We start from the raw sequence: 16,373 nt of genomic DNA, 5'->3' as shown, positions 1-16,373 counted from the left end.
ATTGACGCTTATTTGCGCAAATTATGGTTGTAACTTCCGTTAAACTGTACACAATCAGTGAATTGTTCGATCTATGAACGCAATAATACGCTTTTTTCAAAAACTGGGTACAATGAGATGATATTATTATACTCACACTAAAATAGCGATAGGAAAGTAGGAAAAAAATAGGAAAGTTGACAGCTCATTCAGTCAAACTAACAGATAAGAATTATTTGTAGTTCAGGTTTATAATTTGAAATTATGCGTTTCAGTCTTTTTCAATGGAAGTTACCCAAACCGGAAGTGTCACCCATAATTCAAAACACAGTAGGCTCGTCAGGAAAAAGGTGGATATATGATAATTCATAAAAGTCTAACTTTTAAGGCTCTGAGAGAGTTAAAATTGCACACCTGTGTCTGAGTCGATATTATCCGCCCAACGGTCGTCAAACGGCTGCAGTGACGCTGTCATGTAGTGATTAAAAGAGCGACAGCGGCCTCTACTGGTCGATACATGCAATCTCACCCTCATTAACCGGTCATTCCATCATTGCAGTGACTTTCACAGAGGCCTACTGATTGTTTATTAGTGCAAACACCATGTTACAGATGAAACATGACTGAAATATCTGCCATATAATACAAACCCAGAGCTCTCGAGAATCAAAAGACACAGCAAACTGTGTTTACCTTTTGCATCAATCTAGAAATTATGCACATTAGTGAAAAACTAATATAAAATGTAAAGAATTAAAAAAGCCTGTATGCATTTTGAAAAGATCACTTTTATTCACGTGATGATTTGTGATTGTCAGTGCACCTTGAGTTTAAGCATCAGTTTGGATCCGCTCGTACAGGTTTAAGTGCATTGTGGCAGTGGAAAGGTCAAAGGTCAGGATTCGTGTCTGAGATAGAGGTTTTATTCAGTGAGTCAAACACAAGGTGCAGTATCTTCACATCTCATTCGAAAGCAACAAAACAGACAACACTCAAACTGTTGAATGACAGCAGATCAGTCACGAGTCCCTCAGGACGATCCTGTCCGCCGTTTCTCAGAGCTACTGACTTTCAAATACTGAACTGAACAAACACAAGTTGAATTTGCACTGGAAATGCCATTCCCGTTGACCTCTGAGACGGAAAACCCCGATGCAGGCACACGTTCGACAGTCCTAACCCTGCTAACCAACATTTGTAAACTTCGACTAGTGTAAACCTGAGGTCGAGAATGGGAGTGGAGGTCGTTTGGAAGACGTAGAAACCGTCCGTCTCGGACACAGAGTTGGATTTTCTGCTACAAGACGCCGCGGATCAGCATAGATTCTAATGTCTAACTAACACAGACTTTCAACGACTGTTTCTCAGTCTCAGAGAACGAGCAACACGTCCAGATTAAAGCGACAAAAACGTGATGTCGAGCCAAACCCGTATGGATTATGAATCATCTCATTCACGCAGCTCTTTTCTGCGCGACGACACTGAGAATCAGCAGCATTTTAGTGTTGATGATGTCAAACGTGGCGCGATGCACCAATGCAGCATTTTTAATATGAACATGAATCAGTGCATAGCGACTGTTTCTCACATAAAGCATCATATATAACTTGAAATATTGTGCATATGGATTTTTATTTTAAAAAATTGTCCTTTGCATGGAAAAGAGCTGCATCAAGAAGAAGCATTTCTTCAAAATGTATCCTTTTATGTTTTTAGTTCCACAGAAAAACTAAGTGCATACAGGTTCAGAACGAGCACACAACAATTGTCGGGTGAACTATTGCATTAATTTGAGAATGCATAACCTGATTCATGCTAAACCATCTCGTTATATCAAGGGAACACGACGTAGGTGAAAAATAATCCGAACGGTTTTATCGAAGGGTAAAAATAGGGTCGTAAACTGAGGTCTCTTCTATAGCTTGTGAGGTAAAGTAGAGCTGTTCGATCTCTAAACCCTGCAATACGAAGCTTTGTCGAGTGCTTAGCTTATAATGCTTGGAGATGCACAGTGCGAGGTGTGCAGGCATATGTGTGACGACTACCTGTAACACTTTATAAAAATAACTTTCATCAATAACATTTTTGCACTATAATGTCATGCATCTAGTGTGTCACGAGTTGCTGAGGTGTTCTGAGGTGTTCTCGTCCACTCTAATAACTATATGCATATAAAATGCATTAATTAAAAAAAATGTATGGCTGGAATACAATGCAATCGATAAACATGTTTGCCAAATGCATGAATGCAAATGTAAATATAGCTGCGAGCAGCAATTAAGGGGCCAAGCATGAAGGCAGGATAAGTCCTGCCAACACGGCTGCGTGCGTCAGACCAACTGCAACAATGAGCAATTAAAGGTATATTAAGATGATTTTAGGCAAAAAGGCTGAAATACAGTCATTTGTAATTTGATTTAATGGTTTATCTCGTTTGATCAATAGGTGGTGCTGTGACTAAATTGATGTGGTGTGGTCAGAGCAAGGTGACAATGACACATGCCAAGTTTGGTGTCAATATGCCAAAGCATTGCAGCCTTTAGAGTAATTTTGGCAACATGCCTCAAATTTGTTGCTGCAATATACAAAAACGGTTTTGTCTATTGAAACGAAATCCATAACTTTTTGTCGGCACAGTTTGAAGATGATCTGACTCGAATTTGGTGAAAATCGGACAAATGGTCTAGAAGGAGTTAGAAAAAGTAGGTTTTTAAAGAAAATTAAAATGGTGGACAGGAAGTTCAGCCAACTATGGCAAAATTGGTATCTATGTTCTTGGCATGACCCAAAAAATATATCATTACAATAGGCTAATTTAATGAAAAGTTATTACCATTTTTGAAAATGTCATTATAACTTTGCCCCAAAACATTTTGAGCACCGTCAGGGGATGGTCCCAAAGACGCATACCGAGTTTCGTAACGATACGCCAATGTGTTTGTAAAATATAGCATTTTATGACAAATGGCCTATGCCCAAAATGGCCGATATGGGAAAATTGGGTATCGTTCGCCTCGACATGCTACACCGAATCTAAAGAGAATCTATTTTTGGTCAAATCGTTCAGAAGTTATAAGCAAAAATAGCCATTTTTCATATCTCCTGACCTCTAGGTGGCACTGCGTTGAAGTTTGGGTATCGACTTGAATTCTATAACATTTTGTTGACATGGTCTGAAGATGATCTGGTTCAATTTTCATGAAAATCAGAGCAGCGGCCTAGGAGGAGTTTGAAAAAGTAGGTTTTTAAAGAAAATCAAAATGGTGGACAGGAAGTTCAGCCAACTATGGCAAATTGGTATCTATGTTCTCAGCATGACCCAAGGAATCTATTAAGACCACTGCACTGAAATGGTGCAAGAAGCCTCAGGTCATGGTTGTCTCATGTTTGGGCAGAATATGCTAAAGCGTTGCGGAGATACAGCCTCACGTTCATTTTGGCGGGCACTTTGTCAAATTCGATCGCGCATTATTCGAGAATGGTTTGATGAATCGACTTGAATTCCATAACATTTTGTTGACATGGTCTGAAGATGATCTGGTTCAATTTTCATGAAAATCAGAACAGCAGCCTAGTGTGAGTAGATACTACATACCAAATTTCATGCAAATTGGACAAACCCTCTAGGAGGAGTTCGAAAAAGTAGGGTTTTCAGAAAATTCTAAATGGTGGAAAAATTTTCATGACGGAAAGTGATATCATAGGGTGCAATCGAATCGCCATGAGCCAAGGAATCGGATGAAAAAAAGCCCTTACGGTCCCAAGTTATTAGCACAAATGTAAGTGAAATTTTGGACAGTTGGTGGCGCTAGAGGAACTGAGTTAGAGACTCTAAATTTGGTACAGTGACAGTCTAGACTGTCCTCTATCAGTGTCCCAAATTTCATAACTTTCCCGCAAGCGGTTCTATGGGCTGCCATAGACTCAAGAGCAGTCTGATTTGTGGTCAAAACGTTCAGAAATTATAAGCAAAATTACAATTTTTCATATCTCCTGACCTCTAGGTGGCACTGCGCTGAAATGGTGCAGGTAGCCTCAGGTCATGGTTGTCATAACACACACCAAGTTTGGGGAGAATACGGTAAAGCGTTGCGGAGATATAGCCTCACGTTTATTTTGGCGGGCACTTCGTCGAATTCAATCGCACGTTATTCGAGAACGGTTGGACGAATCGACTTGAATTCCATAATGTTTTGTTGGCAAGGTCTGAAGATGATGACATTTTCATGACGGAAAATAAGGTGCAATCGAATCGTCATGAGCCAAGGAATCAGAAGAAAAAAGCCCTTACCGTCCCAAAAGTTATTAGCACAAATGTAAGTGACATTTTGGACAGTTGGTGGCACTAAAGGGATTGAGTTAGAGTCTCCAATTTTGGTATGGTGACAGTTCAGACGGTCTTCTTTCTGTGTGCCAAATTTCATAACTCTCCCGCAAGCGGTTCTATGGGCTGCCATAGACTCAAGAGCGGAAAAAGAAGAAGAAGAAGAACGGATACAAGAGGCGTCTACACACCTTCAGTGCTTGGCCCCTAAATATATAGTAACTGCTCTTAAAAATAAAGGATCTTTATAGGCATCAATGGTTCCATGATGCACCTTTTCATTGTAATACTGATAGTCAACAGAGCATTAGTAAACGCTTCTTATCTGAGCATTTGTTCATGACGTATTGATGAAAGTTATCATAAAGCGCTGAAGTGAAACAATCAGTGAAGTTTAGCGTGAAAGAATCGTTTGAAATCGTCGTTAGCACCAGGGAGATCGTAGACGGTAACGAAGCGCCGGAATCGTACATTCATCATACGGGACGCGTGTCGGCACAGTGAGGCATTCCTTCTTCAGCAAACTCTCCTGGACTCAAATCATATCATGTACAGAAAATAATATATATATTTATATTTATATATATAATCTATATACTGCTATATGTGAAACACTTGTATATAAAACAAGTTACTAAACAAGCTTAGTAACACAGTCATGTAGAAAAATATGACATCTTGACAATTTCAAACGACTACGGCATATACTGCAGCTACAACTGTCATTAAATGCTAAAACATTCTAAAAATAAAGGAAAAGAAACAGAAATCAGGAGGGCTGAACTACTAGTGAGCAGTAAAGCCCTTCGGGTGAAGGCCAGGTTCATCCATGGTTGAGGGAAGTACACGGCTCGAACCGCTTGCATCTCTCTGGTTGATCTTCTAGTTGTGTTTATTGCTGAAAACAAGCGTTTTAATAAAGGAGTTTGTACTTTCTAGTGTGTGTTGTGCGAGATGTTGAGGTTCGGTCTATGTACGGAGAGAGTGTCGGCCGTCGAGGGGCGAAACGGGTCGGGAATCTCTGCAGCTTCAGAGCTGCATTACAAACCTTCAAGAGATAATTTTTGGCAAAATTAGCTTGTTACCAGAAAAGTAAGCATCAGAACTGCAGTCACGATACTGAAAACTTAGTAACGGAAAAATTCTGTAATCATTGTATGGATAAAAATACAATGGAAGTCAATGGGAACCAAAACTGAAAATTCTTTGAAGTATCTTCTTTTGTGTTCAGCAGATAAAAGAAGACAGAATGATCATTTTTAGGTGTGACTAACTGCAGTTAACATTTAACTTATTAATTGTCACCCCAAACTCATATAGTTGACACTCAAATAAAGATATATATATGACACTGGCGATATTCATGTGTTTATGACTTAAAGGCAGCATAATTCATAGACGCCGAGCTACTATGAGCACACGTGTTAATATTTTTATATGTCACATTTAAACTGCCGGTCAAATTTTGGAATAATTAATGTTTTTTTAATGTTTTTGAAAGAAGTCTCTTTGTTTATTTGATCAAAAATACAGTAAAAATTGTGAAATATTATTCCAATGTAAATCAGCTGTTTTCTATGTGAATATATAGTAAAGTGTAATTTATTCCTGTGATCAAAGCTGAATTTTCAGCATCATTACTCCAGTCTTCAGTGTCACATGATCCTTCAGAAATCATTCTGATATGATGATTTGATGATCAAGAAACATTTATGATTATTATCAATGTTGAAAACAGTCATATTTTGTGGAAATTGACACCTACATTTAAAAGTTTGGGGTAAATAAGACTTGAAAATAAATAAATTAGCAGTTTAATTCTGATCAAAAGTGACACTAAAGACATTTATAATGTTATATATCATTCTATATCAAATAAATGCTGTTCTTTTGAACTTTCTATTCATCAAAGAATCCTGAAAAATAAAAATATGACTGTTTTCAACACTGATAATAATCAGAAATGTTTCTTGATCATCAAATCATCATATCAGAATGATTTCTGAAGGATCATGTGACACTGAAGACTGGAGTAATGATGCTGAAAATTCAGCTTTGATCACAGGAATAAATTACACTTTACTATATATTCACATAGAAAACAGCTGATTTACACTGGAATAAAATTTCACAATTTTTACTGTATTTTTGATCAAATAAACAAAGAGACTTCTTTCAAAAACATTATTCCCAATGTTTGACCTGTAGTGAGACTCCCGACCCCTTTCGTCCCCTCGTTCGGCCCCCTCATCAATCGATCGGCCCCTGGAAGATGAGGCGAGTGTACCCGGGCGTGCCCGACAGCGGGGCCGAGCAGAACGGGCACGTGGGTCTGAAGGCGTGTGTCCCGTGAGGCAGCGGCGTCTCGGCCCAATACCTGACCGTCTTCTCGGAGCACACGTGGCCGCAGGGCACGAAGGCGTGAGTCGGTGCGCCCGCGTCCACGTAGAAGGCCGGTTCGCAGCCCAGCCACAGCGGCACGTACGGCCCGACCGTTCGGCAGAGCGGACACTCCCGCCGGCCGCCCGTCCCGCCGCAAGCGCCTTCCTCCCGCTCCCGGTGGCGCTCGGGCCGCTGGCCCCAGTCGTGCCGGCCGTGGACGTGTCCGCAGGCGAGGTAGGCCCAGGGCTGCCGCTCCTCCAGGCTGTGGCTGCGCGGGAGGCTGGGGAAGGCCAGCGTGCTCAGGCCCACGGGACACTGCGGCCGCGCGGCGTTCAGCTCCAGGCGGAGGGCGTCCAGGTGCCGCAGAGTGGGCGCTTTCAGCAGACCTTCAGCGGTGCGCCACAGCAGCGTCGCTCCGCACAGATCCACCAGAGAGCAGTCCTGCAGCGCGCTGCTCTCGCCCTGCGCCTGCAAACACACACCGGTGACGAGGGCTGCACACTGATTGTGCTTTGAAAATAAAGTTCAGGTTTGCTGTGCTTGTTTGTAGAGATGCACAATTTGCCCAAAATGTTGTGATTATATATCAATATGGCTATAAAGTCATAATAATAATTATTACTATTATTATTACTACATCTAAATGAAAATATAAAAATTACTAAGAAACAAATATCGTAATATTTCACTGTAAAAAAAATAATAATAATAATTTACATTATGTATTAATTTTATTTTACATTATTATGATAATATATTTTACTATTGTAAAATGTAATATTAGTATTAAAGAAAGTAATATGAAAAGAATTAAATAAAATTATATAATAAAGTTCAAATTTCATACAGTATAACTGTAAAATTACAATACTAATTAATTTCTTCATTTTCAAATGTTAAATCAATGTTGTACTGTAAAATAAATTACATTATCTTCTTAAATTTATAAATAAAAATATAAAAATAACTAAGAAACGAAATAAGAAATATTACTGTTGTAATATTTTACTTTAAAATAAAAAATATTTATTCAATGTATTAATTTTATTTTACAATAATAATAATTTTGTAATATTTCGCAATATTATTGTTAATATTTAAGTAATATGAAAATAATAATTAAATAAAATACTATAAAGTTATAATAAAATAAGTTTATTTTACAGTACAACTGTAAAATTACAATACTAATATTTAAATGTTAAATCAATGTTGCACTGTAAAATAAACTATTATAATATTTTCTTAAATAATTTCTAAAAAATATAAAATGAACTAAGAATTAAAAGAAATATTATTATTATTATTATTATTATTATATTTTACTGTAAAATAAAAAAACGAGTATTTAAGAGAAATACATTAATAATAATAGTAATTTTAATTCACAACTGTTCTATTTTACAAAATTTGAAAATGAAGAAATTAAGAGCCATAAATATTAGTATTGTTATTTTACAGTTGTACTGTAAAATAAAATTTTATTATAACTTTATTATATTATTTTGTTTAATTATCGTTATTATTTTATTGTTACTTTCTTAAATACAATAGTAATATTATATTATTTATTAATAATATATCAAATTAGCAAAAAAAGTGACTATATATGACTAAATATATATGAAAATATTAAATAATTAAATATTAAATAAATAAATATATAATATATAAGATATATATACACAAGTCAATTTTTTGGGCTAATTTGTGCTGCCGTACCACAGACGGTTCATCTCATCTCTTCAAAATATTTCTTTTTCAGTGATCTGCAGATCTTTAACACCAAACACTTCACGCACAAGAGCAAACACTGGATATAAACAGGAAGTAATCAGCTGAATAAAGCGCCTTCACAGATTACCCATCATTCAGAGAGCTTTTACCGCAGCTGTAAATCACATTAGCAGTCGTTCTGCTGAAGTGCGGAAGCGCAGGCCATCAGCGCGCTCTTGTGGTTCACAAAGTAATTACGAGCGATTGTGATTCACAGAGTTGAGTAGATGTGGCTGTTATTAGGTCAGCACATCATTTAACTCGAGGTTACAAACACTCAGGATTTAAATCGGGATGTGTGTCATATTTACCAGCTGTCCGCGGATCGGGCCGGATCGGGTCTCTCTGAGGGCGTAGACGTCTCCGCACACCGAGATCTCTCTCCACAGGCCCTGCTTGGGCTCTTCTGGGAATCCCAGCGGATGCATCACCAGCACGCCATTGGTTGTGAGTCCGTCCATGTGACCATCCGGATTCTTCCATTTAGTTGCTTTCTCCTGCATGAGAGATGCATATCGACTAGTGCATGAGCTGAAAAACGACTACAAACATTACAATATTAGTGGCTGCTATCCAACTGATGATTGTGTCCAGTGTCTTTCCCAGGATAGATACCGACCCCGAGGAAGATGTTTTTGGAGGAGTCGAAGCCAGCAGCGTAGATCCGCGCGGTGAACGGAGGGTTGCGGTCGCAGACGACCCTGCAGGCGAAGCGGGAGATGGTGCTGGGCGCCGAAGACGAGTCCTCGCCCTCCTTGGATCCTCCCGGTGTGTCCGTCACCACGAAGTCTATGGGGCTCTCCGTGGAGCGGCCGATCTGCAGGACACGAGATCAGACTCACAGTCGCTTATTTCATGTGACCTTTATATTGTTTTCCGTGTCACACATTATTGAGTTGTCGGAAATAGTCAGGTCAGTTCTGGGTGATAATATTGTTATTTTGCAGCAATAAAGCGCTGAGATTTGAGATTTGATATATATTTATGCATATACTTATATATCCAATTTTATATATAGAGCCGGGCGAAAATATAGTTAATATTAGTTAAAAATACTGGTTAATCTAGAATGTTTGTCATTTAGGGTCATGAACGAAATTTCCATTAGATTGTGATGTTAATCTGACCTGAAGATTTCATGGATAAAGTATTTATGTATTTTGTTTTGTCAGTTCCTCTGAGGGTATTTACTTTCATCCATTTGGCAGATGCTTTTAACCCATGATGCACCATTCAGAAATAATGATATTAAAAAACAAATCAAAATTTCACATTTAAAACATTTAGAATGTGTTATAATATTCACAAACAAATGTTTAGAAAAATATTAAATACAGTTTTAAAAATCATATATTCTCATCAGTGTTTGTTATACACTACTATAGTTATTAAAATTATGAATCAGCTTTTATTTTTATATTTTAATTTTTCAAAGTTTATATACTTTTTAGTAATTATGTCATTTTTATTAGTTGTTGTTCTTTCTAAATATTGCTATTTAAGCGCAAAAATCTGGAAATACATAAAAACTAAAACTGAAATACACAAATTAAACCTTATTTCAGTTTATTTACAAAAGCAACATTTCTGAATTTCATTTATTTTGCGTTTTTCCATCTAATATTTATATTTTATTTTATTTCAGCTTTATTTCGCTTAAATAGTTAGTGATATTAACCCTGACTTTAATGTTAAAGATTTACTGTTTTACCTGATTTTTTTTTTTTTGTTTAGAAAAAGTTTTAAAATCATCAGTATTATTTACACACAACTATATTTTATATTAATATTTTGAATTACCTTTTATTTTTATATTTTCATTTTTCAATTTTAATTTAATTTTTTAGTAATTGTCATTTTTAGCAGTTTTTGTTCTTTTTTAATATTCATATTATTTGTTTTTATTTCAGTTTTAGTTTTTATTTATTTCCAGTAATTTTAGAGCTTCAACTGGAACATTTCTAGTTTTTTAAAATCTAATATTTACATTTTATTTTAGTTTATTTCAATGTTTTAGTTAATGATATTAACCCTGACCCTCACGTTTATGTTTTTGTAATGTGTGGGAATTATGAACGTTTGATTTATTTATTTATTTATTGTGATTTTCACTGAATCCAATTAGGGTCAGTTTTGACCCAGAACTCGATCACAACAGAACATGATGTTCTACAGACTCACCTGGAACATGTCGGTGTCGTTGTCATGGCAATATTCCACCACCACGGTCTGGTTCCTGGAGAGGGTGAAGGAGATGCTGTGCTGCCCCCTGCTGTTCACCGCCTGCAACGAAAGGTCATGCAGTGTCACTAACCCTCCAGAGGCGTTTCCCTCGGCCGGTGTCCTTCAATGCACCTGCGGTGTGCTGAATAAAACACGCACCTTGCTGTCGTGAGGGTTGCTGAGGATGTGCACCGCGCTGGGCTTGACGCCGTTGGCTTTCGCCCTCCTGTAAAGAGCGAAGCGGCTCCTCTTGCGGCCGCGGTCTCCGCCCGGCAGAGAGCCATTATACCTGCAGAACACACTCACATTACACCAGAACATGATTTTGAGCTCGTCAGCAATGAGAGGAGCGGTTTGACAGCATCTTATATCACACTGCACATTACATTAACTGTTTAGATCAAGACATTTTACTGGTAAAATCAATTAAAATAGTGAATTTTATAGTGAAGGGGGCGGGGCCATGTTGGGCTGCTTTAGAGAAGAGGAAGAGTTGTTGTAGTAGAGTGTTGTTGACCTGCCGTCATTTTACGCCGGACTGCTTCACAAACGAGGGTCAATTCAACACAAAAGATGAACATGACGGCACATGCTAGTGGATGAGTTGAATCAACTCCACAGCAACTACATAAATTTATCCACTAACCATTCAGAAACGTCTAAAAGTTGTAACTTCTTCCTGAGTCTCTCCATCAGTGTCGACTCCGGTTTGAACAATGTAAGGCTGAACACTTTCGTCATTTTGGCTGCGTGAGATTCTCCAGCTTTGTTGTTGTTGAGCTATTAAAGCTCCGCCCTCTTCTGGAAAGGGGGCCGGGAGCAGCAGCTCATTTGCATTTAAAGGGACACACAAAAACACCCAAATAGGGGCAAATTTGACAAGCTATAATAAATGATCTGTGGGGTATTTTGAGCTGAAACTTCACAGACACATTCTGGAGACACCAGAGACTTATATTACATCTTGTGAGAGGAGCATTATAGGTGCACTTTAATAAATCCTGTTTTATTTTCGAATCATCTTCGTCTTCTTTGGACCATCGCTACACTTTCTTTTTTGTTTTTTTGCACAAACAAAGCACTTGCTTCGCTTCATAAAATTAAGATTACTCCACTTGAGTCACATGGATTACTTTAATTATGTTTTTACTACCTTTCTCTGGCTTGAAAGTGAGAATAGCTGTCAATGGAGGGACAGAAATCTCTCAGATTTCATTAAAAATATCTTAATTTGTGTTCTGCAGATGAACAAAGGTGTGGAACGACATGAGGGTGAGTAACTAATGACAGAATTTTCATTTTTGGGTGAACTAACCATTTAAGACCATTGAAAACTCAAGAGTTCAGTCAAGAGATTTGAGGATATTCGGAGGCAATCGCATGCATGTGACGCCCATAATAAGCTAATTAACGAGCTCTGATCTGCCACACTAACCTCAGTATACGCCGTCCAGAAGAGAAAGACGCTTTTGTTCAGACTCGAGGAGAGAACGAGGCGTGTTGTGTTTCAATGGCACAGCTGGGCTCAGAGCGTGTGATACTGCCACCCGTTTATATAAACCACAGCATTTCAGGGCATATGAGCGGATGAATACTCATATGTGGCAGAGATGCTGCTGTAAAGCAAGCCTGACTGTGACTACAGCGGTCAAACTGCCACTTCAGCACTGTACACTGAGACCGGTCACAGCAGAGATTGAGTTCGCATGAATGCACGCAAACACACACACACACACACAATGAAATATTCAAACGCTTCCCTTTTCTGTATATAGTCACATGCTGACCTGCCACTGAGGTAAACGCATATGGATCAATGAAGCGCTTTATACAATACAGATGGTTTCAAAGCAGTTCATTCAGCTCTACAGAAGACAATAGTGTCATTATTCAGCTCCTTCAGTGCGAATCTGAGGGATTTTTCACCAGTTTTATGTGCATCTGATCACTTAAGCTACATCTACATTCATCTGGAAAAAGCATCTTTCTGTCTGAGTTTTGTCCTTCTGTTCACACTAGCTCTGTTTCCATCCAAAGTTGCGAATTTAACTTGGAATATCGCATGAAACGTCTGCGAATAAAGCGCTGTTCCCATCCCGTGTGTTCAAGAGATGCGATCGGATGCTGGTGTTTGGCGTGTGAGACGCTTCTGGAGGGAATTAAACCAAATCGTTCTGATGACAGACTTTGACTCAGACGTTTCAGAACCACCAAACCAACATTTGAGATGCTGCGATGTGATTGGTCCGCTGGTTAGTGCAGTTATCCAATCACAGCATCTGCTGAGACAAAGTCATGTGAAGGGTTTTATTCAGTAAATGTGTTTCCAGTGTAGTTTATCGAATACAAAAATTTATCCACTGCAACTTTTAGAATTTATGCGCATCTTTGAGTTTCCATCCGGCGCTTTTTTTAATGCGATATCCCAAAATGCACTTAAAAATAGGTGGATGGAAACACTAGCGAGACGCATTTTGTCCCGCGAGCTTTTTGAAATGGTTAACATTGAAAAACGCAGTTTTCACATTGTGGTTTGGACTGTGAAAACGGAGGTATTTGAAAACCATGACACACGTTTAGTCATGTGACGCATATAATTGCACCCAAAGCAGGGTTGCCAGGTTTTCACAACAAAACCCGCCCAATTGCTACTCAAAACTAAGCCAAAACTAATGTTTCAGGTGGGGTTCCCAAGTAAAAATTGCATTCTGGGGGGTAAATATTATGTTATTTGGGGTCGCTTCAACCCGAGACATAAAAAAAACAACCCGTGGTAGCCCAATTCTGCGGGAAAACAGTGGACTTGGCAACATTAACCCAAAGATATGTTTATATATGTTATTCACTTTCATAGTGTTGTTAAAAATAAATAATACTTTGTATAATCTTCATATTACATTCCTGCAGAGATGACAGAACATTTACTCGCAAAGAGGGCGATTGTGTTTTAGATGGCGATTTTAAGATGCGAGATATTTTGCTGATACTGCCAGAAGAACTTTATTACATCTAGTCTCTCAGTTTCATCTCAGTAAGCTTTTATTACATTTTATACATGCTTAGAAAGATTATTTAAGTTTCAGTGTGGACGAGAAACTTTAGGAAAACGCTAGTGTGGATGTAGAACGTTTTAAATGTTTTCAATGTTTTAACAGCAGCAGGATGAGCTATAATAATACTAAAGTTTCACTTCAAACTGTTCTCATACAAGAACAACGAATAATAAAAAGCTGCACTTCAACAAAATCCTTCATGCATGTAGACCAGAGCAGCATCACTGGAGCTTCCTTATGCAAATTATGACTCAGTTTGATCATTATTTTTCCTGTTTATTACTGTGAAGCTGCGTTGAAAGCGGTCTGATTCCCACTGCACTAGGTCAGATCATGTGAGGAAGGTGAAGCATGATGAAGCAGAGTGTCTGTGTGGATATTAGAGGAGTTCCTGGTGCAGAAGCACTTCCTGATATGAGACACACACACACACACACACACACACACACACACACACACGTGTGGGCGGAAACATTTTACGCTCTCATTTCCTGAGTGGATTATGTCACGCGCTCACAGCTGTGCTCAACTATGAGCCTCTGTTAATAACTCTGATTGACTGATTGATAATATTTGGCCATTGTGAAGTGATCATCGACCGATTCATCAAGCAAAAACTCTTTTGTTTCCTAATCTACGCTAAATTCAGCCATTCTGAGATTATCTGCTTAACTTACAGAATGTACGGACATGTCAAGTCAAGTCTGCTTCATTTCTACAGCGCTTTATACAGTACAGATTGTTTAAAAGCAGCTTCAAAACAGAATCAATGATGCAAACTTCATCAAATATGAGACTAATTCAGATTCAGCTGTACAGCAGCTCTACAGAAGATAATAGAGTCATTATTCAGATCAGTTCAGTTCTCATCTGATATCAGTGCCGTCAGATCCATAATATTACTGAATATTAAGTGTCTTTTAAACATGTTTGTTTTCATTAAATGTTAGTGCATTTGTCTAAATTTCCTTCACACCTTATTTTTTCATGTGCATATCCGTCGACATATCAGCAAATATCGGTCGACGACTAATTAATAACTTCATTGACAGGTTCACTCCCTCTGCCGTCCATTCAGAACACTGTTAATCACAGCCACGATGATGTTAACAACACTAACGTAATTGATTGTTATAATGTAAACGTGATGAAAATACGCTTAATATATTGCATTATAGGTCAGGCTATCTCGTGATGACGCAACAATGTTGCCACATTGTAACAAATTTGTTTAAATGTAACAATGTTGCCACATTGTAACACTTTCATATAAATGTAACAATGTTGCAACATTGTAACACTTTCATATAAATGTAACAATGTTGCAACATTGTAACAAATGTTTAAATCCAACAATGTTGTCAAACTGTAACAAATTCGTTTAAATCCAACAATGTTGTCAAACTGTAACAAATTTGTTTAAATGTAATGTTGCCACATTATAACAAATTCGTTTAAATCCAACAATGTTGCCACATTGTAACACTTTCATATAAATGTAACAATGTTGCAACATTGTAACAAATGTTTAAATCCAACAATGTTGTCAAACTGTAACAAATTCGTTTAAAACCAACAATGTTTCCACAATGTAACAAATTTGTTTAAATGTAACAATGTTGCCACATTGTAACAAATTCGTTTAAAACCAACAATGTTGCCACATTATAACAAACTTGTTTAAATGTAACAATGTTGCAACATTGTAACAAATATGTTTAATCCAACAATGTTGTCAAACTGTAACAAATTCGTTTAAATGTAACAATGTTGCCACATTGTAACAAACCCACATAATCGTGAATCTCGGAGCTGCTGAAGTAAATGCGCATCACTCACCCGAGAATCACCAGTTCGCCGTATTTCACCGGATCTTTTGAGCGGGCATGTTCGTGCTGGTTCGGCTGCAACATGGGACTGGACCCACCGTCACTTTGGTCCGCTCTCGGTGTCACACAACCGGATCGAGCCCCGGAGAGCCGCGCAAGTCTGTCAAACAGATCAAATGTCGATGAGAAGCGAAGGGTTTAAACGGAAAGCGCGCGTGAATCTCCACAGACGGGCCGTCTCGAGCGCATGGCTCTTCCGTGGGTCGTAAAGCGTGAAAATTCGGAGCGAATCCGTTCATCTGGTCCAGAAATGAGCGGTGGCGGATGAAAGAACAGCTCGCGGCGGAGTGGAACGTGCCATGTGTGCGGCGGGGGGGACGCGCACGGTTTCAGCGCGCTTCTCTGAGTCCAGGCCGGTTCTACATCATTGACTTTATGACGTTTATTCGACTAGTTTGTATAACCGACAGTCGTGAAGGATTAACGTGACGTTTTGTGCTTTCATTCATAAATCTCTGAGGCGCGCGCACCCCTCGGTGTTGCGCGCAATGACGTGTCCCGGATTGCCTTTGAGCATTACGTCACTGTAAAATAGAGTAAAACTGTGTCTGATGCTGAAGTCTAACATAATCCAGTATGAGAAACTAAATATCGTTTTAGAACTATGAAGCACATCGTGATCGAACAAATACTGCTAATGTAATATTAATATTAAAGAGGAAATTACCACTTGTTTATGTAATAAACAACATTTTTATTGTTTGCATCATTTATTTGCGTTATAGGCAACAGAACATTTCTATTTGT

The 16,373-nt window shown here is 38.3% G+C and overlaps 1 protein-coding gene across 2 annotated transcripts; it reads right to left on the bottom strand.

Moving 5' to 3' along the window:
* Positions 1-747: 747 nt before the first annotated feature.
* On the bottom strand, positions 748-16,135 carry LOC127501947 (E3 ubiquitin-protein ligase pellino homolog 2). 2 transcript variants are annotated; one of them, XM_051874304.1, is made up of 6 exons: positions 15,577-16,135; positions 10,844-10,973; positions 10,643-10,744; positions 9,081-9,278; positions 8,773-9,003; positions 748-7,153 (listed from the first exon to the last, which is right to left on the bottom strand). In XM_051874304.1, the coding sequence occupies exons 1-6, from the start codon at positions 15,648-15,650 to the stop codon at positions 6,554-6,556; spliced, it is 1,335 nt and encodes a 444-aa protein (XP_051730264.1). In that variant the 5' UTR covers positions 15,651-16,135; the 3' UTR covers positions 748-6,553. The 2 variants fall into 2 exon arrangements, with proteins under 2 accessions (XP_051730264.1, XP_051730265.1); XM_051874305.1 differs by having other exon boundaries at positions 881-7,153; positions 8,773-8,958; positions 15,577-16,122.
* Positions 16,136-16,373: the final 238 nt, after the last annotated feature.

The sequence above is a fragment of the Ctenopharyngodon idella genome, chromosome 20, assembly GCF_019924925.1.
Source record: "Ctenopharyngodon idella isolate HZGC_01 chromosome 20, HZGC01, whole genome shotgun sequence".
Classification (NCBI taxonomy): domain Eukaryota; kingdom Metazoa; phylum Chordata; class Actinopteri; order Cypriniformes; family Xenocyprididae; genus Ctenopharyngodon; species Ctenopharyngodon idella.
Note: the sequence above shows the minus strand (reverse complement) of the source record. Positions and strands in the feature narration are given on the sequence as shown.

Bases quoted from the DNA above. Each gene is read 5' to 3' on its own strand.
- LOC127501947 (XM_051874304.1), bottom strand. From the start codon at position 15,650: ATGTTGCAGCCGAACCAGCACGAACATGCCCGCTCAAAAGATCCGGTG. The intron at 9,279-10,642 runs GTGAGTCTGTAG...CGTGTCCTGCAG, and splicing joins ACGACACCGACATGTTCCAG to ATCGGCCGCTCCACGGAGAG. The intron at 7,154-8,772 runs GTAAATATGACA...GTGTGTTTGCAG, and splicing joins GCCCGATCCGCGGACAGCTG to GCGCAGGGCGAGAGCAGCGC.